Source organism: Microtus pennsylvanicus, chromosome 2 (assembly GCF_037038515.1).
Source record: "Microtus pennsylvanicus isolate mMicPen1 chromosome 2, mMicPen1.hap1, whole genome shotgun sequence".
NCBI classification, from domain to species: Eukaryota; Metazoa; Chordata; class Mammalia; order Rodentia; family Cricetidae; genus Microtus; species Microtus pennsylvanicus.
The window spans coordinates 71,377,625-71,399,979 of record NC_134580.1 but is presented as its reverse complement, the minus strand read 5'-3'; the positions used below and the strand labels follow the sequence as shown (position 1 = coordinate 71,399,979).

Genomic DNA, 22,355 nt, shown 5'->3' with positions numbered 1-22,355 from the left:
GATTCATGCCCGTACTGTAAAACAAACAAAAGAGAATATTGGATAAGTCTTGTAACAAATGCATTCACAACATAAACAGAATCAAAATGGGTTGTCAGGTTCAGAGCAAGTTAAAAATCAAGGTGCTTAGTGGAACGGGTGCTGAGAGTGCTACCCAGTAGCTCCTCTGTCCCTAGGGATCCTTAGCCTGTCACCCTACCACATATGGCATTCACTCTGATGCCATGATGACTCCTTCCCTTCATCCACTTTCTATATATAAAGAAGAGGAAAAGATGGCAGAGAAGACAACCTATTTTCCTTTTCTGAGTCCATGATCAAGACGTTGTTTGTCCTACTTCTTATAAAGTAGTTATAAGCCACATGCAGTTGTCAGAGAAATTGTAAACATGTTTTTTATGGGAACCACCAAGAGTGGCTCTGAAACTTTATCTGCAGTCTAATAAGGAAAGAGCAAATGCTGGAAGACAGCTAAAAGTTAAGGAGGGAACACGGGAAGCTCTTGTCTATACTTGGTTTACAGTTTCTCCTTTTGCACCTGGGCCAGAAGATTTGGTCAGATCTTTCTTTTGAAATGTTTCCCCTAGGCTGGGCAATGGTGGCGCACGCCTTTAATCCCAGCACTCGGGAGGCAGAGGTAGGCGGATCTCTGTGAGTTCGAGACCAGCCTGGTCTACAGAGCTAGTTCCAGGACAGGCTCCAAAGCCACAGAGAAACCCTGTCTCGAAAAACCAAAAAAAAAAAAAAAAAAAAGAAAAGAAATGTTTCCCCTAAACTCTGAAGCCTGTCCCTGCTCTGAAGTTGGTGATAGTCAGTCCATTTTCTGATATGGTGAGAGCTTGAGTGCTGTTGCTGAGTGCTGACCAGACCGGAGCTAACCTTTGTACGTCCACAGTGCACACTCTGCAGAAAGTCTTCATGGCTTTTTCTTCAGAGTCTTTTATCAATAGGCTGTCATTTTAATTGGTGCATGATATTGCTCAATATAAACAGCTTAAAATGTCTATGCTTGCCAAGCATTTCAGTTTCTTATGTCGCTTAGAAAACCAGCACAAGGTGAGTCAGGACTTAATTAACTGTGAGGTCATCCTGACAAAGATTGCACTTCGAACTTTTCTTGAAGAATAATATCCCCAAACAGTTCAGTTGTAGCCTATCTCATCGTTGCGTATATTTGGCCAGTAATGATGAAGTTGCTAAACTGCACATATCACCTTTTCATTGTTGGTTACTACAGACCACAAATGGTTAAAGTTACCGATTTTTTTTGCTCACAGCTAGCTGGACCTCAGGGAAAAAAGAATGCACTTACTATTTGCCAAATTTGCTATCATTCGCCTCCATAAAGCCTTTTTTGATCAGAAAAGATCGAATTAAGATTTGAGGTCTTAATATTAGAAAGCCTAAGTCATCATGGTAGGTGAAATGTTACATGTGACAACATCATTCTCTTCTGGGATGGACGTAGAGATGTCCACATACTATAGAGTCTTTGTTATTTGAAGGTGCCCATGCCAGCCTTACTTTTCAGACAAGGCTTAATCTTGCCACGTTCACAGAGAACTTTCTCGGTGTGCTCTCCTTATGTACTCCTAGCACAGTAAAATTAAATGGTATGTATAAAATAAGCTTTTCTCTTTAGAGTGATGCGTGGATTCGTGATTCCCTTCTCTTTGGTGTGGGCGGGTGTCCTTCACTCCTTTGTTGCTTGTGTCCTCAGCCATCATGAATGTTTTGTTTTGTCTTGCAGGTGACACGCTTGGTGCTGCCTGGAATGGTAGAAAGGTGAGTCACACGCTCGCACACAAACACTGTGGATGCAGAGCTCATTATTATTTATAGGGAGAACCCTTTCTTTGAGAATTTCATTAAAGTGACTAATGAACCCAACTCTGTCTTAGCACCAGGCGAGTCACACCGTGGAGCATGAGTCATTGGTGGAGGAGGCCTTTTCCACTAGACTTTGTTATTTCCCTCTCTAGGGTTGCGGTGGTTCCTTTAGATCAGGATTAAAAAGCCAGTCTGAGTCACCATCACTAACTCAATTGCCTGCTATTCTGAGGGGGTGGATAGAGTTCCTGGGATATTCCCGGGAATGCCTCCTTAAAGCTGTAGCCACTTAGAGCCTAAATTGGTAGAGTATCCTGAAGTAAGATGTATTCCTCTAGTATTTCCAGAGAGGGAGTGGACACCGGAGGGACAAGGCATGGTGGAAAGTGACCAGATGTCCGACTGACACTTAGAGAAAAAAGCAAAGTCCACTATTACTAATGTTTCAGTTGGAATTGGAGAATTCCTTAAATGTCTACACTTTTGTTGAGAAGTGGGTGGTTGCATTTTCACATGTGAGATAGATGGCACTGAGTGTAAAATTTAACTCTGTTTCCTTGTCACAGGAATCGAAATGTTGGCCTAGGCATTCAAAGAAAACCTGCTGAAGAGAGCTGGGTTTGACTGTTGGGCCAGTTTGTCATTTTATTGTAGCACTTCGTCAAAGCTTTGACAGGGGAGGAATGAAACTAGGATCCACTTCTGTTAAAAGACCAGATGCTTGCTAGTGGTGGTGCATGCCTTTAATCCCAGCACTTGGGAGGTAGAGGCAGGTAGATCTCTGTGAGTTCAAGGCCAGCATGTCCTGCAGAGTGAGTTCCAGGACTGCGAGGACCCCCATCTCAAAAAACAAGCAGAAAAAGACTAGCAAGTATATGCATATCGAATCCTTCCATATGTTGTGCCGCATTCCACCTTGTGGGTGAGGAAACACCGTTTAGGAGTCCATTTGTTGATCACGTGCAGTGCAGTGACTGGTTAAGAAACTGTTTAATTCTGTTTTAATGTACTGATTTGTATATTCTAATTGTCTTATTTTAGTAAGGTTTCCCTTTAAAGCCTTCAAGATGAGTATTGACCCACAGTGGGGCAAAAGATAGGACATGAAAATGACAGTGATCAAACCATACCAGAACTCTAAGAGGGACAGAGTAGAATCCAATAAGTGAAATTTGAGCCACTGTCTTAATCTGAGTTTTAACATCTGCAATGGCACTATAAAGAAATCTTTGGACTTGGAGTAGGGTTCGGTTATACAACATTTGCCTAGCATGCCTTGGGGTCCATCTCCAACACCAAAAAACAAAAAACAAAATAAGGACATCAAAGTTGTGTGCCACAAAAGTGTTATGAAAGAATTTTTTAAAGTACACTGTAAAAACTATATAAAGGGAAGTCGTGGCTCTGAAGTCATTTCCTGGAGCAGAAAGTCTTGTATCCGTAGAATGGCAAGCCCAGATCATTGCATTAGTTGAAAGTAATTCCACCCTGTTTAGGTCTGCAGAAGGTGAGGACTCAGTGATACGGGGTGCCATGAAGCACATGAAGCAGAGGCAGATCTAGAGACTGATCTAGAGATCTAGGGCCATTTCTAGACCTGGCAATGCCACCAATTACAGCTGACATTGGATATGAAAGACCAGCATGAAGAGGGGAATTCATGTTCATCCAGCAGAGCTTAGCTTGGAAAATCCAAATGAGTTCAATCCTTGTCTTTCAAGAATTCAAGTTGCTTTTATGCTGACGTTGAGAAACAACCTAGTAGAAAGCCAATAAAAGCTGTGGAAAGCTGGAATCATAGAGGGGGTGGTGGTGTTTGTGGTGCTGGCCAAGGACTAGTTAGACATGTGTAAAGCTTATTAATCAGTACTCTGTGTTAGCACAAGGGACATCCATGTCAAGTGGAGTTTTAGGAGTTAATAGGTATATTAGTCAGTATGTTCTGACTGGAGTGATAGATTAACCCCTAACTTTGTAACTTCATGATTTATCATAGTAAAGATTTCTTTTCCCTTATTTTTCTACCTAGTCCATAAGGAATGCCAGACTCCTTACAAGTGCTCTTACTCAGTGAGAATACCAATCCTATGGAAGCCACCATAGGACGGGCCACTTTGGGGAGGTGTGAAGAGCAGCTAGAATGGAACGCTGCCCTTTAGAAGGAGCCCTTTGTTGGTGGTTTCTTTGCCCTCTTCCCTTTCAGTGATTCTATCTCTGATGTGTGAGATTTTTCCAAGCCTTAGAACTATAGCCAACCTACTATCAATAAACAAGCATCAATAATCAGACTGACATTATCACCGACACACAGAGAAAGTGCATAATTACATTATCAGGAAACTTGCTCTCTCTACTTCCCTGGAATTACAAACATTGTGTACAGCTGGAGCCAAGAGGTGGTTGCCATAACAACTGTGGAAAGGCTAAAAATAGCGTCTTTCATATTGTACTGCTTAAGGTGGAATTATGACATGTTATGGTGTTTTAGGGCAGGTAATTCTCTTTCATGTGCTAAATGTTTGCAAACTTTCTTCAACAAAGCAATATTTGTATAGTGTGAGCATTTGATTGCTGGTTCTAATTGTATGCCTGACCCCATGTTTCATGATTCTTTTCTGACATTGAGCTCTGTTTTGATAGTTTCTCTGTGTTCTTAGGAGTTAATTAGAGAACTGTCTACACCAATTTCCATTTTCCGTCTAAGCTTAGAAAACTCTGTAATGACCCTGCAAGAGTGCACTTCTGTCTTCTCTCATGTGTAGTGGAACTGCATAGGACTGAGATGGAGTCTGTATCTCACAATTCTGTGACTGGTTAGCAGTGTGCACGCACTGACCCCTGGCTCTCCTCCCTTCTTCCCTCTGCTGCAGAGTGGGGCAATGCTGAGCTCTCCTGAGTCAGGCCAGAATCTGACTTTTTCAAAAGAGACTATTCCTCCACAGCCACAGTGCTCATAGAGGTGACGACAGGGATGCCACAGAGCCTGACAGAATAGTGAGGCATTTATAGAACAAAAGCTTGGCAATTTTTTTTTAATCCAGGTGACAATTAAAGGGAATCTTGCGGGGGTTGGAAGTGCCGAAGTCTAAGGGAATCCTAGGGAATTTAGCTGTAAGGAAGCTGTAAATGCAAGATGCTGAATTTTATAGGACCGGACAAGCCTATTGACTGGCTTCTAGGAGGACTAATAAAAAGGAGGTAACTGTGGAGATGAAGAGGTGTGTCTTTAAGTGGAGTTGATTGTTCTGCTGTTTCGGCAGCATTTTGGTTCCTGTAGCTTCTCAGAGGCCTGTACCTCCAAGTCACCATCACAGGATGGCTAGCAAGTAAGCGGCGCGGTCACATATGAATATTGCACCACAGAAAATGTTTCTTCATTTGTTTATCTGATGTCACAACAAACTAGGAAATGTGTCGAAGTATGGGCAAGACGGGTCTTCAGTAATAGACCTTCAAAGAAATTCTTAGTGTCCTTCTATTATTCCCAAGCCTCTAGAAGGTGAGAGATTAACCAGCTTGACTTATGTTTGTCTCTGTGTGCAATTAGGCGTAGCCTATTTTGCCCTTCTGCTTGATGAACAGAGTTGTCATGAGCCTGGCTGTGCCATGGAAACTGGTTTAACGTCACTAATTCTGCTTAGAAGGATTAGAGCTAGACAAAGTAGTTGATTGTAAAGATGAGGCCCTTATACCCCCTAGTCCCAAATATTCAACCCCATTTCTGCATAAGGAGATACCTTACAAAGATTGTGACAGGGTGTACTAGTGTTCGATTTGGGGTGCAGACAAAATGAAATAGAATAGTTTTTCCCTGGAGGAGAGAGATCTGAATGCTGTTACTGGCAGTCATAGGAAGGTCTTTAGTAGACAAGTATGCATAATCTCAACAGTGTGGCAGATTGGTAGGTGGGGTGCTTTCTTTGCTGTCATTTAGACACAATTATGAGTTGGCTGTGTATTTACTCACATCTAGTGCATTCTCATTTTATACAGTACTTTGACAGTCTTAAATATGTTTTGTTGTATTTTGAAATATAAGTACTTTGTTTTTTGTGAAAGTATTTGAAAATTTTGACTTTGTAGCTCTACACACTAGTAATTTTCTTTCTTTTCTCCTTTTCCTTTTCTTCTTTTGGGTTTTTATTCACTTTTAACTTATATGTAAAGATATTTTTCCTTCATGTAAGTCTGTACACCACATGTAGCAGAAAAGGCATTGATTCTTTAGCTCTGGGGTTACAGATAACTGTGAGCTGCCATGTGAGTTCTGGGAATCGAACTCGGGTCTTTGCAATAATATCCAGTGTGCCAACCCATCTCTTCGGCTCCTACACATTTTCAGTCAGAGTAGAATATTTGAGAAACAAAGATCTTAGTTACCTCAAGAATAGGTAAGTAAAAGAATGATTGTATCATTGTGACATGTTAGGTTGTTGATGTTATTTTATAAAATGGGAGAAGAGCTTTTATCTTTACATGACTTTTTCTCTACTGAAGCCATAGCATGAAATTTTAACCTTTTACCTTCAACCTTACACATCATTTGTGGGTAACAGAATGAAAGATGTGACTGTTGTTCAAGGGTGTGCAGCCGCCCCAGCCAGCATGGTTGTAACAGAACGTCTGGCTCTAAGCAGCGATGGCAGGCTGCAGCGTCAAGGACAGCATTGCCTGAATCTGCTGCAGACAAGCATTCTCTCCCTTCCACTGCGTGGTTGAGATGGAGAAGTTCCTGGCTAAAGGTTACTGTGGAGTGATTGTGAGGGTGGAGTTGCTACCCAGGAAGCATGGTTGTCTGAGCAGCTGTAGCCCTGTGCACCCACCTCATTGGAACCCCACCCATCCTAAAGGCCATGTGTTCTACTAGAAACAGACGTTCCTTGTGTTTCACAGATATGTTGGCTTATTTTACATGTGAACTACACATCTGTCTGAATTGTACACTCCAGTCATTTTCAGCATATTCAGAGCTGGACAGCTGTCACCGCAATCTAATTGAGAATATTTTCAACACTGAAATGATAATTTTGAAGATGTAGTTCTTATTCCATTTTTATCCAAGGGACAATCTTTGATTGTAATAAAAGATTCTTTTGCTCCACTTTCATCAAAGGAATTTCTTTTAGCTGAAAACACTAGGTGTTTATTGCTAGTTTATTATTTTTATCTAAAAGGCCTGAATTCTAACTTCTGATTTAAAAAAAAAAAATCCGTTTTTGCCTTTAAAAAAAGATATCAATATAAGGATGATGTACTAATACATTAACCACTTCCAACCTAAAAAATTCTTAATATCATTCTTAAATTTGAAATTTTATTTTTATCACCAAGGTGTTAGTGGGTCTTGCTGCTTAGGAAAGTGTGTGTTACTAATAAGGACTGTTGTATAAACAGTTGACTAGTCTCTGGTGATACATATGAAACAGAGGGCTCAGTCCCTTCAATGGTTGCAGTGGCATCTTGCCTAAAGGCTGACAGATGGAATCGTGACCTTTGAGGATTATTTCTTTTCGGATTTGTGTCCAAAATAACTCATATATGCCATTTAATCATATTTCCTATGCTGTTTTACATAAAAGGGGTCTTCTCCCTCCCCGAAATAGTGAAAAAACAGGACTTAGGAATAGAAAGCCAGACAGAGGACAACAGCAGACTATGTAGAAGGAAAGGAAGCTGAGGTGTGAGCAAGAGGCAGTGGGGTGAGATTTCAGTAGCTAGAGAAGAGAGGCTGGGCTGGGGCCTACGTCAGCTGGCGGAGCACTTTCCTGGCATCCATAAGACCCTGGGTTCCATTCCCAATGTCCCTTTGAGAGAGCAAGTTGGTAGCTAGTTTTCATATTCCTAAAGTTATAATTCTACACCTTGCTGAACCTTTATGTGCTTGCTAACAGCTGGGGTCTCTAGAACATTGCTTTTCACAAACTGATTTCGTTTATCTGTAGAAACATTCCTGGTAGGTGCTTGACTTAACTTTCAATAGTCTCTAAAAGAACAGGAAAAGTTGAACTTCATCTTTTGGCAATATAATATAGTTAATGAAGTACAGAGATGCAATTTTCAAGGTAGCTCTTTGCCCGATAACTCACAGCCTAGGGAATTCATAAAGTTGTCACCTTTGCTATAAAGAGGTGTATGAAATACTTGATTTGTGTGGGAACAAAAGTAGGCTTTGCTGTCTAGCAGCTCAAGACTTTGTTGAGAGGGAAGTGTTTACACATACACAATGGACTGTTGCAGTGTGACAGTATGTCAGAGCAGAGGTGTCTGTGTGGGTGTCAGTTTGCTTTGGCTCTGCTGGGATTGACTGCGGTGCCTTGCATGCTAGGCAAGCATTCCACCCTGCAGTATCCCCACTGTGTGAATGAGAGTTTTTAATGCTGTGTCCACAGAGGACTCCAGAGAGTATAGGCACAACTAAAGGAGACATCTCGCAGATGCAGTCATGCTTTGGATTCCTAGACTAGGAAATGAGCTCATCGTAAAGAAGAGCTATTTTTAGCTCATGGGATTATGCTTCGCTCACCAGCCAGACATGCCACATGCTCATGAGCGGCAGGGGGACGTGTGTGAGAGCAGCAGCCCTGTTGCTCTGTTTCTGTCTTGACTGTGATTCCCAAGCAAATGTGCATATAATTTCCGTCTGTTTATGTAGTGTGTTTTCAATTCTAGATCTAAAGGGGTGATTCTCAACATCTCATCTGCCAGCGGCATGCTCCCAGTTCCACTGTTGACCATCTACTCTGCTACCAAGGTGAAAAGCATTGCAGTCAATGAAGCCAGTATAAGGCTGAGGGGTGACTTTTAGTCCAAGCAGTTACTATAGCTTCAACTTTGTTGAAATGCTATGCTTGGTAGTTTTCCAGCGGACCAAGAAGGACAGCAAGGTGCCCCACATGGGTTTCTGGAATACCACAGATAGATGTAGACTTATAAGTGGAATACCAGTGTATCACAGCTACTGATTTTGTTCCCTGGTAGTTTGCTGATTTTAACAGGGACACTTATGCTTTCCATAGAGACCTAGCCTAAACCAGTCTGCCCAAGTGATAGAACCTAATACTAATGAGTCTAAAGTCAAGAGTGTTGGTAACATGAACAAGGACTTGCATCCTGCCAGCACCACACATATACTCAGCAGACAAGAAATAGACCAACAGCAGTGTGAATATTCTGCCATGTTTTCTAGAATTCTGCTACTCTGTGTCATCATACATCATTGTCATTCACTTCCTTACATTGCTGATAGGATCATAATTTAGACTGACTGTATCTTCTCCTGCCTACAGGCCAATAGCCTCAACTTCAGATACTTCACTGAGGCATGGAAAACATTTCCGAAGGGAAAAGAACAACCATTTAATTGTTTGAAATTAAGTAAGCCTTTAGGGGAAAATAAGCAAATCATAATACATTATAAGAACTTATTGTTTGTCAGAGAAGGAAAAGTGTAAAACACCTCCTTTTCACATGAGGAAAATCAGTCATTCCTGTCTTCTGAGCTCTGGTACAGCCCCTCAGCCCCATGATCTGCCTGCCTTCTCTGTGGCTGACACACACTGTCAGCAGTTTACATGACATCTTGTGTTAGAATTCCAGTATTTGGTTTGTTCTCCACAGAGGTAGACTGTTGTCAATAGAAACCATCATTGGGTTGTCATTAAACTTGGCATTTTAAGCCTGATACTGAGTCCACATTTGAAAAGTGGCTGGCACAGTTTACAAATGGGTTTCTCAAATCATGCAGTGTCACAGGACCCAGCAGCAAAACAGAGCTGAACAGAATTCACTCTAGGTTTCTGGTAGAATGGCAAGTAGAAAATGGAAGCATATCCTTTGTTATAGAATGAATTTTTTCCTTTTGGGGGATAATTTTCTGGGGGGAGGAACCTTTTATAATTAAGTCAAAATTGGTTAAATATTAAATTTGGTAAGATAATGTCATTTATGGTAGAAAAACCTCCTGAGGTTTTAAGATATTTTTATCTCTTCTGCATTTGAAATGAAAGGAATGACTAGAAACAGTAGTGTTAAATGGTTAATTTATTATTTTGTTGTTTCTATGGCTACACTCCAGGCAGATTAATGTAATATATGTGTTTTCTTTCTCACTCCCACCTCTCTCCTAGGCTTTTGTAGATTTCTTCTCTCAGTGCCTCCATGAGGAGTATAAGAGCAAGGGCATCTTTGTGCAGGTGAGTGGAGTTTGTTTCAGTTAAGTATCCCTGTTTTTGTGTGGTTTCCACAGCAACAGTTGCTGTCTTGGCAACGAAAGAAAATCACATTCCTCAGTAAGCGATTGTGACGTGAGCACTCCCTTAGAGACATGGTTTCTTTTCCCTTATGTTCCTAGGTCTAGGTTTTTAAAAATTAGCCTCTCAAATTTTTAACTAGGCTATCTGAACTAGAACTAAATGTCAGCAATTGAAGCATCATTTTTGTGAATGATTATTATTATTCTCATGGTTTATTTTGACTGACTCTTTAAAATTGTGGTAGGAAATACATAACATAGAACATAGCATTTTCAGCATCTGTAAGCATGCAGTTCAGTGGCATGAGCATATTCACACTGTTGAGCCGTCACTGCCACCATTCTAACTTTCCCTTCTCTCTCCCCCAGCCCCTGACAACCACTGTTCTCTTTTCTGTCTCCCTGGTGATACCTGTTCTTGGTCCATCCTCTGAATAGAACCGTTCGGTGTTTGGTCTTCTGTGATCAGATCACTTAGTGTAGCATCTTAGGTTCTTTTTGCATAGCCCAATGTGGGGATAGAGGCTAAGACAGTTAACCTATTTTTCCATGTTGATCTAGGACTAAAATACAGGTCTGTTTGCTGTTAAAGCCTTTGTTCTCACCCTAGGCTACTTTACCCATCTATGCTCAAGAAATGATGAAACCAGGAAGTGCTAGGCTGTTTGTTGCCAGATAATCAGGAGGGGCCTCACACTTCTCTAGCTGTGCTCTCTAAGCCTTTTTATTTCAGTAATACTGGAGCTAAGCCGCCCATCCTGAGGAAGAGCAAGGCAAATGTTCCTTCATCTTTCCAAGCCCTCTCCCTAGCTTACTTCCTAGGGATATCTACGGACCACTGACTTGGTATTGTTTAATTTTCAGCTCCCCATAATTATAGGCTACATTGGGGAGGACAGGGTTTTGTAGAATCCTGAGTTTTATGCCTTTCCATGTTGATACCATTTGTAATACTGGTAACTGGGATCACCCTGTAGATTGTATTTTGGTGGTGGGGGGGAACCAGTAACATTGATAAGAGGTGAGGTTCCTGTGCCATCAGTGTTACAGTGCTGCCTTTCTGGAGAATTTAGTCATTTTAAAGCCCCACTGCGACTCTACAGGAATTCTAAAGGTCCATTGGCTGGTACCCTGAAGACTCCAGTGACATGAAGTAGTGTTGCCTTGAGAACACAGAAAGCAGTTCTGGGGGTAACCTTTGCTTGGTTCACACCTATTTTCCTCAAAGCTAGTTTCCTTGGATTCTGTGCCTGATATTACTAGCCTGATATGACTAGCAACCACCCGAAGTACATTAGTGTTTGCCTTCTGAAATATCATATTTTGATGAGCTTGTATTATTCCCATTCATGATTTTTAAATTATTTAATTTCATCCATCATCGTCTTTCTTCCTAAGATTCTCTTAAGATTTAAATTTAGAATGAATTTGTTAAGAAAAAGAAAACTCACGTTTATGAAGAAAAGCATGACTATCTTACTGTGGGAATAAGTCCCAAGCCACTGAATGAAGCAAAAAGAGCTCATTGCTGAAACTTACCCATTTTTCTCTGGGTGGCATATGTCTTCCAGATTGGGGAATTGAATGCTTATTCCACCTTGGATTCCATCCCATGTTTCTCGGGTGATCTCATTCACACCCAGATCGGGTACGGTGGCTTCTTTCACTGGCCTCAGGTGGCTGTACCTGAAGTTTAGTATTAAATTCAAACCCCATAAGGCTCTTAGCATTCTTGCCTACCGATGTTCAGGCTAGAATAGACTGTGTGGTGTCTTCTTCATGTTTTGAAGGACCCATGGCTAACTCCTAGGTCTGTTCCACATTTCCTCCAAGTGCCCTTTGTCCCTAAGCCCTAGGAGTCCATGCCTTGTCAAGGCTCAGATCACAGCCCATCTGCCTTCAGTCTGTGTCTCAGGCAAAGACACTCAACCTGTTTCCCTTCTTCCCTGGGCCTCTCATGCCTCTGTCTGCTGCTTCATGGCCTTTCCTTGGCCTGCTCATTAAAGTGGCTGTTTGTTTGTTGAGGAATTGTTTTCCTGTATGGACCAGGCTGGCCTTGAACTCACAAAGATGTACCTGCCTCTGCCTTCTTAAAGCCAGGTTGCAGTGTATTCCTAAACAGAGCTGCTTTCTCGGCGTTGGTAATATTTTTATTTTCTTACAATTGAAGACCCATGGGAAGGGGCAAAGGGAACTTAAATGCATATATTCTTCAAAGAAAAAACTCACCCACAGTCTAACTGACAAGAAGGGGCCATAGTCCCTGGCTCCTGTCTGCCCTGTAGTCACTGGCAATGAATGCTGAGCAAGTGTGAAATACCTGGGACCAAAACTCAGCTTTCACAGTCCTCTTGGTCTCCTTCTTCAGTCATTTTGATTTATAGATAATTTTAAAGTTTTTCTTTTAAATTATAGGAATAAAAACTGGACAAAGAAATACCACCCTCATGTATTTGCCCATATTTCATTTTTGTTATTGTTTGACTCCATCTATCATTAGAGAGTAAGTTGCATATATTGTTTCAGTTTGCCTCAAATTCATGAGTGGACATCTAAAAATAAGATTGTCAAAATAGAATTAACAACTTGTGATTGAATGTTGAAATAATGTTATTGAATAGATCATCTGTGTCGATTTTTTACCTGTTCATTTATTTACTTTTTGAGACAAGTTCTCATATAGCCCAGGCCAACCTTGAACTCAGTCCTCCTGTCTCCTGTCTTTTTACCTCTGGAGTGCTGGTATTGCAAGCGTGCATCTTCATGCCCAGCTCTGTCACCCTCTGTACCGTTTTCTTGTGTTTAGCTGGTGCTGGGGATTGTAGAAGCTCTCGGCAAGCGCTAGACAAGTGCTCTGCCACTGAGCTATGTTCCCAGCCATTGCTCTGGTAATGTTTTATTCTCTAGCAAAGCATTCAGTCTAGAATTAGGTATTCCATTCTCCTATTTCTTGGGTTTCCTTCAGCCAGGACTCTGTCACTTCTTCCATGCCACTGACACTTTGGGAGAACAGTGCACTCCTCCCCACTCTTCTGTCTTGAGTATCCCTTATTTGGGGCTCATCTGATACATATACCTGGCTAGATTCAGGCTATACTTTTCTACCCACAACAGAAGAAATATACTGTTGTGTCCTTCTTAGGATATCACCCAGGAGAGCAGAAATCTCTGTCTGTGGTACTAATAAGCCAACAGTGGGGAGACTCATTAAAACATGCAAATATCCTACTTCTTACATAGTTTACCTTAGATTTAGCACCCTATGCTCTTTCTTCACAAACTTGCCTTATGAAGAGATAATCCGTCTGGATTTAGTCATTTCAAAGCCACAGTCAAAATGAAAGCACGGTGACTTCAACACTCTCTTAGTCCAGTCTAGTTTTATGCAAACCTCATTTATCACCTGTATACTTAGAGACAGGAAGGAAAAGACACTGAGCGCAGAGTCAGCAGTCCACTGTCACTGCTCGGTGGTCATCTGACCTATGCAAAATTTCTCTATTGCTTTAAGCCTTAATTTCTAAAGACAAATGGGATGAAAGATGTAACATATAAAGACATCAAAAACTGGGAAGTAATAGTAAGTATAGAGAAGAAACATGAATTTATACAGTATCTATAATATCTTATGCTCACTCATTATTTCCTCATTTGAACTTGATATTAACCTGACCCCATGTTGCAGATTGGAAAATAAAAATTAACAATTGTATGACTTGCTTAAAGTCAGTGGGTGTCTGCTGTTTGTCAGTGAGGTGACAAAAGTAAATAAGACTCACAACCCCTGCCTCAAGGCCCTCAGAGGAAGAAGACATTTAAACATCTCACCCATCAGTGGGCCCAAAGCAAGAGTCTGTGTATTATGTTTCACATTTCTTCAGTCAGGAAGTATGGCGAGTGTGAGTTTTGGAATGACAGTTGGGGATATAGTAGCAAGAAAAACGGGGAACAAGAAAACAGGCTGTGGTGGTTCCCTGGTGTCACAGTGCTGTGGAAACTAATGGCACTTGTGCATCTCAGCAGGTGCAGAAAGTGTAGGAAGTTACTGAGCCAGGCTTATGTAAACCCAAGACTGTGAGTCTGCAGGCCTTGCTTCTCAGTGGTGGAGATGTCTGCACCACACACGTTTTCTCCCTGTGCCCGGGAAAATGATCCTAAAGTGTTGTAAACCAAGAAATCGGTTGCCAACTGAAATTGACCCCTAGGATTTACTTTGTCTGATCTTGTATGAGAGGAAAGTTGAGAAAGTGGGATGGGACTTTGCGAACCTGGAGAGCACAGTTGTGGGTTTCAGCCGGCCTGAAGTGGAAGTGACTTTTCTCATCCTTAGCAAGACCAAAGAATACACCATTTAAATCTTCTTTAATACCATGAAGAAACCCTTTGGGCTCCATACTCCATGAAGCTGCTGCCTTCCAGCGCTTTGGTCTTTGTGATGAGAGCTGATAGTTAATTCAGTTTAAAACATGTTTTTAATCAAAAAGGATTTGGCTTCTGTGAGATTTAAAGCAAATGGGACAAATTAAGATAAAAAAATAAACTTCAGATTTTGTTGTTGTTGCTTATAGTAATCATGAATCTATTGGCTTCAAAGAGCCAAAAATCTGAATGTTGAGAAATGGCTACAGAAGTTGAAAACAGAAATCCGCATGCATCCTCCTGGGTAATTACTGCTGATGGTAGAAGACATGACGGGCGTTCTCAGTGCACATGGAGTCCGGTAGAAATGGAAAGTGATACAGGACTCTACTGGGAACACAGCTGTGCCTGCTTGGAGAAAATGGACTCCAACCAGTTAAATCTCCATTGTTGCCAGCAATGCGCCTTTTTCTTGACCCTTTTCCTGTGCCCTTTGCCAGAAGATCTACATAACAAAGGCTGAAAGGAGTACTGTGTGTTCAGCAGATGAATCCTCCACAGGCAGATTTTCCCCTGGAACTTCCTGTTTCTATACCTCTCATAGAGTACAGTGATTGAGATGGATCCTTTTTTTTTTCCAAGACGGGGTTTCTCTGTAACTTTGAAGCCTGTTCCGGAACTAGCTATTGTAGACCAGGCTGGCCTCAAACTCACAGAGATCCGCCTGCCTCTGCCTCCTGAGTGCTGGGATTAAAGGTGTATGCCACCACCGCCTGGCAAAATCATTGCTTCTGATCATTAGAAAACTTAGAAGAGAATTGCTAGTACATGCTAGGGCTCAACCCTCACACTGAGCCTATTGATTTGATTCCCTTCCCAATAGAGAAAAGAACTGCAGTTGTTCCCACTTGGATAGGGATTGAAAGTTTGGATCAAGGTCATGTAGATAGGATGTAGCAAGCCAGATTTGAGCTCAGGCTGGTCTGATTTCCTCTGCTATTACCCTACTGCCTCTTTGTCTCTCTAAGACATCGGGTCACTGACTGGGTATCAAGTCAAGTCTGTCCTGGAGGTGTGACATCACTGCCGCTCCTTTAATCTCAGCTGCCACTGTATCTTACCCTGAACTACCTCCCTATCTGGCCTCCTGTGCTAGATTGTCAGCTTGACATAAGCTAGAGTCATTTGGGAAGAAGGAATCTTAACTGAGAAAATGCCTCCCCTGACCCCCCAGATTGGCCTGTAAGGCATTTTCCTGATGGGTGATTGATGGGGGCTGGAGATGGGGACACCGCACAGTGGGCAGTGCTACCTCTAGGCTGATGGTCTTTGGTGCTGTAAGAAAGCAGGCTGAGGAAGCCATAAGAAGCAAGCCAGTAAGCAGTGTTCCCCCATGACTTCGGCATTTCTGCCTCCAGGTTTCTGCCCTGCTTGGGTTGCTATCCTGACTCCCTGGATGATGGACTGGCTATAACTAAGCTGAAATAAGCTTTCTTCTCCAGCTTGCTTATGGTCATGGTGTTTATCATAGCAATAGCAACACTAACTAGAACACCCTCTCTACTGTTGTCCTTGCTGACAGTCTGTTGTCTGCTCACTGTAGGCAGTTGGTAAAGCAAAGCCAGTCATTTCATTTCCCTGCTTAAAATTCTACCAAAGCTTCTCATGTCCTTCAGAGTAAAATTCTACATTTTGGTACCCACGGTGCTTGGATTGGCTGCAGTCAGATCTTCCTGGGTTAGCCTCTGCCTGTGGAATGTCGGGACATCACACAAATATGACCTTATCTGAGCGGTCTTTCTTGATAACCTAACTCAGATAAAGCCTCTGCCATCAGTGCAGTGCACATTTGTCTGTAAAATTGGGGGCTCCATTTTTGTACAATTAGCATGCACGTTCCATTTGTGTGAAAGCAGGTTCTTTGTAGGAGCAGTAGTACCCAGAGTGTATCTAAGATTTTCTTTGTGCACAAAATATTGGGCTGAAATGCTATAATTTATTTCCATTGCAGACAAATCTATCATCAGAAAGATTTCTTTACCTCACATCTTCTAGAATTGTCTTAAGTTCTTTGTAGCCACTAAGTCAAAAGGGCTTATATGGAAAAGCTCACAGTAGAGAAATGTAAATAGCTGAACTATATGATATGTGTTTAGTCATTCAGGTATTCTGGGGAACTTCTGATCCTAAAGGTTCTCTAGGTGAAGACACAGATTTAAAAAATAACTCATAGGAACCCCAGAGCTATAGAGAGATAGCTCAGTGATTAAGTGTGAAGTGTAGCTGGGTTTGGTGGCTCTGGGGAAAGAAGGAAAAACAGGCAGATTCCTGAAGCCTGTTGGTGAGCCTCAGGCTTAACAGGAGACCCTGCCCTCAAAAGTAAAAGTGGAGAGTAATCAAAGAAAGACATCTGAACATGCACTCTTCTAACAAGTACATACATCATATACAACTTGGACAAGAAATAAAACAAAAGACTGTGTGCCAACTCTTGTCAGCCTAATGCTGAAATTGCCCTGGAGCTGGCTTTGCTATGCACTTTCTTTACTTTGCTGGACCAGAAGAAAGGTAAGGAACCTATCAGGGAGGGAGGAGCCCCACGGACCTGGAGAAGGCACATTAACACAGTTAGATGCCACATGTAGAATCTTATTCAAAGAGCAAAGTCTGCTACCCTTGGTTCACATTTTCCCAAAGCGTTATCACAGAAAGTTCTAACCATTTTTAGGTTTGAGAAGCCTTATTTAGTTCACAGTTGGCTCTGCCATGTGAAGTTCCAAGACTCGGTGTTAGATTCTTAACATATTGCCATGTGTCTTTAGGCCATCTTCTTTCCACAATCCATGGCATCTGGTTATAGTGTCTTTCCTGCCCCGAGCCAAGATTCTAGAGCATGTGCTCTGTGAAGACCACAGTCTAAGCAATCTACTCCAGGGAATAGGGGAACAAATATACCAAGCTGTGGTCTGCAGGGACTTTTATTTAATAAGCTGTGCAGAGCCATAGCATCATCAGCTCTGTCTTGTGGCCTAACTAATTATTTCCAGTTTGAGATTCTAATTTGAAGACTAGGGTAGTCACCTGCAGCTGTGGCTGTCAGGGTCAGGCTGCTTCTGAAGGGAAAAATTTGTAATGGTGATTGGTTGAGCTTAAGTGGCTTTTCAGTTTTATTCTGCTGAAAAACTTTCTGTAGAAGTACAGTCATATTTCTGATTTTGTTTCCCATAATGCTTTCCTGCATAGGTAGAGGATGGATTAACTACTGTTTCTTGGGCATTTCTTTACCTTGGTGGTGGTTTGATATAAACACTGTACTTTTCCATTTTTATACTTTGCATGTGCCTTTTAGTATCCTTCACAGCTAGATCAATGGGCTTGCTTTTGAGATAGATGATCTTGCTTAAGCTTCAGAATATTTCAAATGCTGGCTCAGAGGACAGGGCCTCGGTGTTTTCAGTGCTCCTCACATGAGCTGTTCCTTACTGCCTGGTCCTGAGAACGGAGGTGGATACAGCACTCTTTTTGATCGTGTGCTAGACTCGCCCATGCTTGGATTTGTTTTCTTTGGACCCTGCCAGAGTCCTTGCAATTCCCCGGGAGTGCCTTGCTCTTCACAACTCTTCTGATCCTGTTGTTCCTTTATCTCTTACTTAAACCCTCTATTTCCTTTAGGGCTTAGTCCCAAGGCGGTTGTCACCTCTGCACCCCTCATACTTCAGAAGGCCACTGTTGGGCACATTGGTATATCCAAGGTGTGTGCCCAAGCAAGCCTTCCAGCTTAGAATTTCCATTTCTTAGTTGGGAAAATATAGCTTGACCAGAAATTCCCAAGTACGCATGTCTTTCCCTGCCTCCCGTAGCTGGAGGCTCCTTCAGAACCCCACCACAGGCTAACTGAACCCTAAATCCATGCATTATCTTGTGGTGCCACCATGTGGTTCATTCAGGCAGTGCAACTGAATTCTGCACTATCAAAATAGTCCAGTGAATGCCGCTTACATCTCCTGAGAGAGAAAAACAGATGAGAGAAAGGTGCAAAGCGTTATGCACAGGTGAAAGGCCTAGTCACAGACTGGCCTCACTGGAGCTCAAGACACCCCAGCGCCCCGCGTAGACTGTCTTCTCAGTCTTTTAACCGGGAAGCCTAAGTCAGGAGGATGAGGAAGCTGTGCACATGCATATTGTCACCTAGTGTCAAGAGTTGTATGCACACCGTTCCGCCCTGCTTGGCTCTTCCAGGTGGTGAGCAAAGAACTTCACAATTGGACCCACAGTTCACAGCACATCAGCCTGAGACGGCCTAGTCTATCTTCATACTGACGGAACAAAATGGATAAAACACTTTACTCGTTGAAAAAAGAGACAAATGTACTAATAATACCAATAAATAAATCCTCAGAAGCCAAAGTACATAATCAGAGCCGCCCTGCTGTTGATGTGCTCTAGTGATAGTAACGTAGTCTATGAGGCTGAACAAGACGGAGAGTCGCACCAGATATGAGGAATTGGACTCCTAATGTATGGTTAGAGTTTAACTCCCACATTAAGGACTATAAGCTATATTCTTTGACTTATAGTTGGGAGTGAGAAGAATATAAAATTGTTTAAAAAATATATTTATATGCAAACTGCCAAAGAGATGCAGGGTCATTCCTTCCACTCCCAGCAGGAAAGAAATCCAAAGTGTGGAGAGACCTCACCTTTATTTATGGTATGAACATTTTTCATTTTAACCACATCTTGACCTGGTATAGCGATTCTTAGATAGCGATATTCATCCCTTCTTTCACACCGTGATGGCAACAAGTGTTTGTGAACTACTGTACTCCTGAGGTCTTTTGGATCACAGAAGGTACCTCTCATCATGGGTCCAAGAGTCATTATGATGGCGGTCCCTTGTGTTCTGTCACACCCAAAATACTGGGTGCATATGTAATGGAGAACCTAGCATTTGTACATGAAAAGTTCATGTTTATGTTCACAACCCTACACCTGTCCTGGTGTGCGACTTTTGTCATCCAGGGTATTTTCTTCTTACTACACTATCTCTTCCCCAAACTTAGGGTCAAAAAAGATGTCTTAACAATAGCAGCTTATGGGATTTGAGGAACAGGATGTGAGGACATGAAGGATGAGAAGTGGTGAGCTAGGGAAGTGACATGTTTCCCTGAGAGACTAAAGCTGATAACACACTTAATTCCCCAGGAGTGCTGGAGTAGAGCAGTGCTCTCCGTCAGACACCAGAAACCTCATGCTTGACTGCAGAGCACAGTCCCGCTTGACCAGGACGGAAAGGCGTTTTGAGCCTCGGCTCCCATATCTCTGTTCGCTGCTTTCCTTTTAAAGACTCAGAAATGGTTGTTTCTGCTTATTTTTACTATTTCCCGGCCTCCAATTCTATTTTGCCCCAAGGTCGTTGTATTACAGTTGATGATTTTGCTGCTATATGTTCTGTGAAGGCAACTTTAGACAGCAGTGTGTCTTTCCCTCTCTCTAAAGATACAAACTCTAGATGTCATGAGGATTCTTCTGTTGCCACCAACGGTCAGGCATCATCACCCTCGGTTGTGAGTTGATAGCCTTCCTAATGGCATGATTTGTTTTGTTTTGTTTGTGTGTGTGTATGTATCCTTTCTAGAGTGTCCTGCCATACTTTGTAGCTACAAAACTGGCGAAAATACGGAAGCCAACTTTGGATAAGCCCTCTGCAGAGACGTTTGTGAAGTCTGCAATCAAAACGGTGGGTCTGCAGTCGCGGACCATGGGGTATATGGTCCATGCTCTCATGGTATGTATGTTTTTGGATCTTAAACATATTTTTCAATTTGGACCTTTCTTTCTGTTTGATCTCTTAGAATCAAGATGTATACTTTGCCAGACAAGGTGGTACATGTCTTTAATCCTAAAATAGACTAATTTATATTTTATTTCAAACTGTATATTTAAGAACTTTAAATCTCTATAAGTAATAGTGTAGAGAAATGAAAGATGGCTGACAGGCGGCTTCGGTTTAGCTCAGTTGTGGGCTGTGCTTATGTATCTCCCCATTTCTTTCCCTAGGGGTCAATAAATTCAATCTTGCCTCGTTGGATTTATTTTAAAATAGTGATGGGTGTAAACAAGTCCTTGCGGAGTCGCAATCTGAAGAAAAACAAGAGGAACTAAGTGTTGATGAGTCATTGAGCCCCTTGGCCAGATGCTTGGACCTGTACATGTTCACCCAGGGTGCTGTCTGCTCCCAGAATCTCCACTGTTGTTTCAGTAATTACTAACATGGCCAAATGTTGGCATAATTGTAGGAAAACAAGCTCCTTTTAGAGGCTTTTAATATGAATTCTGGATACATCCAGGAGTAATTTGAAGTTGAGTATATATGCTCTTGCTGAATGAATGAGAACACTTTGACAGAAAGGAACAAGTCCCAGAATGACAGAAGTAGACAGCATGCCAATGATCACCTTATGTATTGTCTGAAACCTACTATAGAGTGTAAGGGCTAGCTACTTTTTTGTTCTTTAAAATTAGAGGGAACGGGGCTTTGTTGATTTGTTATGGGTGGACACAATGCAGTTTACATAGATTAAGGTTTTCTAAATGTAAGTCCCAGCTCTTGTATTTATATGGAAAAGTTCTCTAGAGTAGCTAATGACATCAAGAGAATCGAAGTACAGAGTTCTTTCTGACATATAACTCCACACATGCCATCCTTGTAACACATCTTATGTCTTCTCTGTTCAAATGTATGTAAATGCTGAGCACTGTATAATATGATTGAAATGTAAAGGCAAATAGGTCGAAGTGTACATCAAGACCAGCAGCATCCTCTGGTGCCACTGGGATCCAGGAGCAGCCTGCGTGGACACCCAGCCTTCTTCATGTCTGCGCTGCACCCGACAGACTCCTTCTATGGTAGTGATGGGCCATGGGAATGGCCTTGTTCTAAGTTGGTGTTCCATTAGAATTCATATATATGCTTTTAATAAAAAATGATGTAACTGGTATTGAATGAAAGTATTTTTTGATGATGGAAACTAAAGCCCCAGTTACACTGCCATAAAGTAAGCTAAGACTGACTGTAAGCATCAAGATATACACAGGGATGTCACTAGGAAGGGTTCAGTACTGTGAAATATGCAAGGACCATCATTGTGTGCACAGATTGCAATTCCTCGTTTGAACGACCAGCAAACCTGCTTTTAAAACATTAATTGATGAAGTGTTTCAGTATTTCAAGCTGTTAGTTTCACCAGCTAGGAAAACACGTCCCCACCCCCAACATACATACACAAAATGCTATCTGCTCTTAAAATCATTGTGTAAAGTATTCTAGCATTGACCAGTTAGGAACAAATAATCTCAGAATATAGGATAATTATTTAGATATGATACATTTAGCTTTATGAAAAGTATATCTTTGTTCTCTTTTATTTTTTTATTGATTTTTATTGAGCTCTACATTTTTCTCTGCTCCCCTCCCTTTCTCTCCGCTCCCCTTCAATCCTATCCCATGGTCCCTATGCTCCCAATTTACTCAGGAGATCTTGTCTTTTTCTATTTCCCATGTAGATTAGATCCATGTATGTCTCTCTTAAGGTCCTCATTGTTGTCTAGGTTCTCAGGGATTGTGAATTGTTGGCTGGTTTTCTTTGCTTTATATTTAAAATCCACTTATGAGTGAGTGCATATGATATTTTTCTTTCTGGGTCTGGGTTACCTCACTCGGTATGATGTTTTCTAAATCCATCCATTTGCCTGCAAATTTCAAGATGTCGTTATTTTTTTTTTTTTTTTTGCTGTGTAGTACTCTATAATCCAATAAAAAAAAAATAGAGTAACGACCTAAACAGAGAACTCTCAACAGAGGAATCTAAAGTGGCTGAAAGACACTTAAGGAAATACTCAACACCCTTAGCCA

The 22,355-nt window shown here is 41.7% G+C and overlaps 1 protein-coding gene across 1 annotated transcript in view; it reads left to right on the top strand.

Moving 5' to 3' along the window:
• Hsd17b12 (hydroxysteroid 17-beta dehydrogenase 12) overlaps positions 1-21,441 on the top strand; it is a 155,423-nt gene extending 133,982 nt beyond the window's left edge. The window contains exons 7-11 of the mRNA XM_075961500.1: positions 1,751-1,785; positions 8,500-8,581; positions 9,957-10,022; positions 20,079-20,228; positions 20,501-21,441. Coding sequence (XP_075817615.1) covers positions 1,751-1,785; positions 8,500-8,581; positions 9,957-10,022; positions 20,079-20,228; positions 20,501-20,605 — 438 coding nt within the window. The 3' untranslated portion in view covers positions 20,606-21,441. The remainder of the gene's footprint in view (positions 1-1,750; positions 1,786-8,499; positions 8,582-9,956; positions 10,023-20,078; positions 20,229-20,500) is intronic.
• Positions 21,442-22,355: the final 914 nt, after the last annotated feature.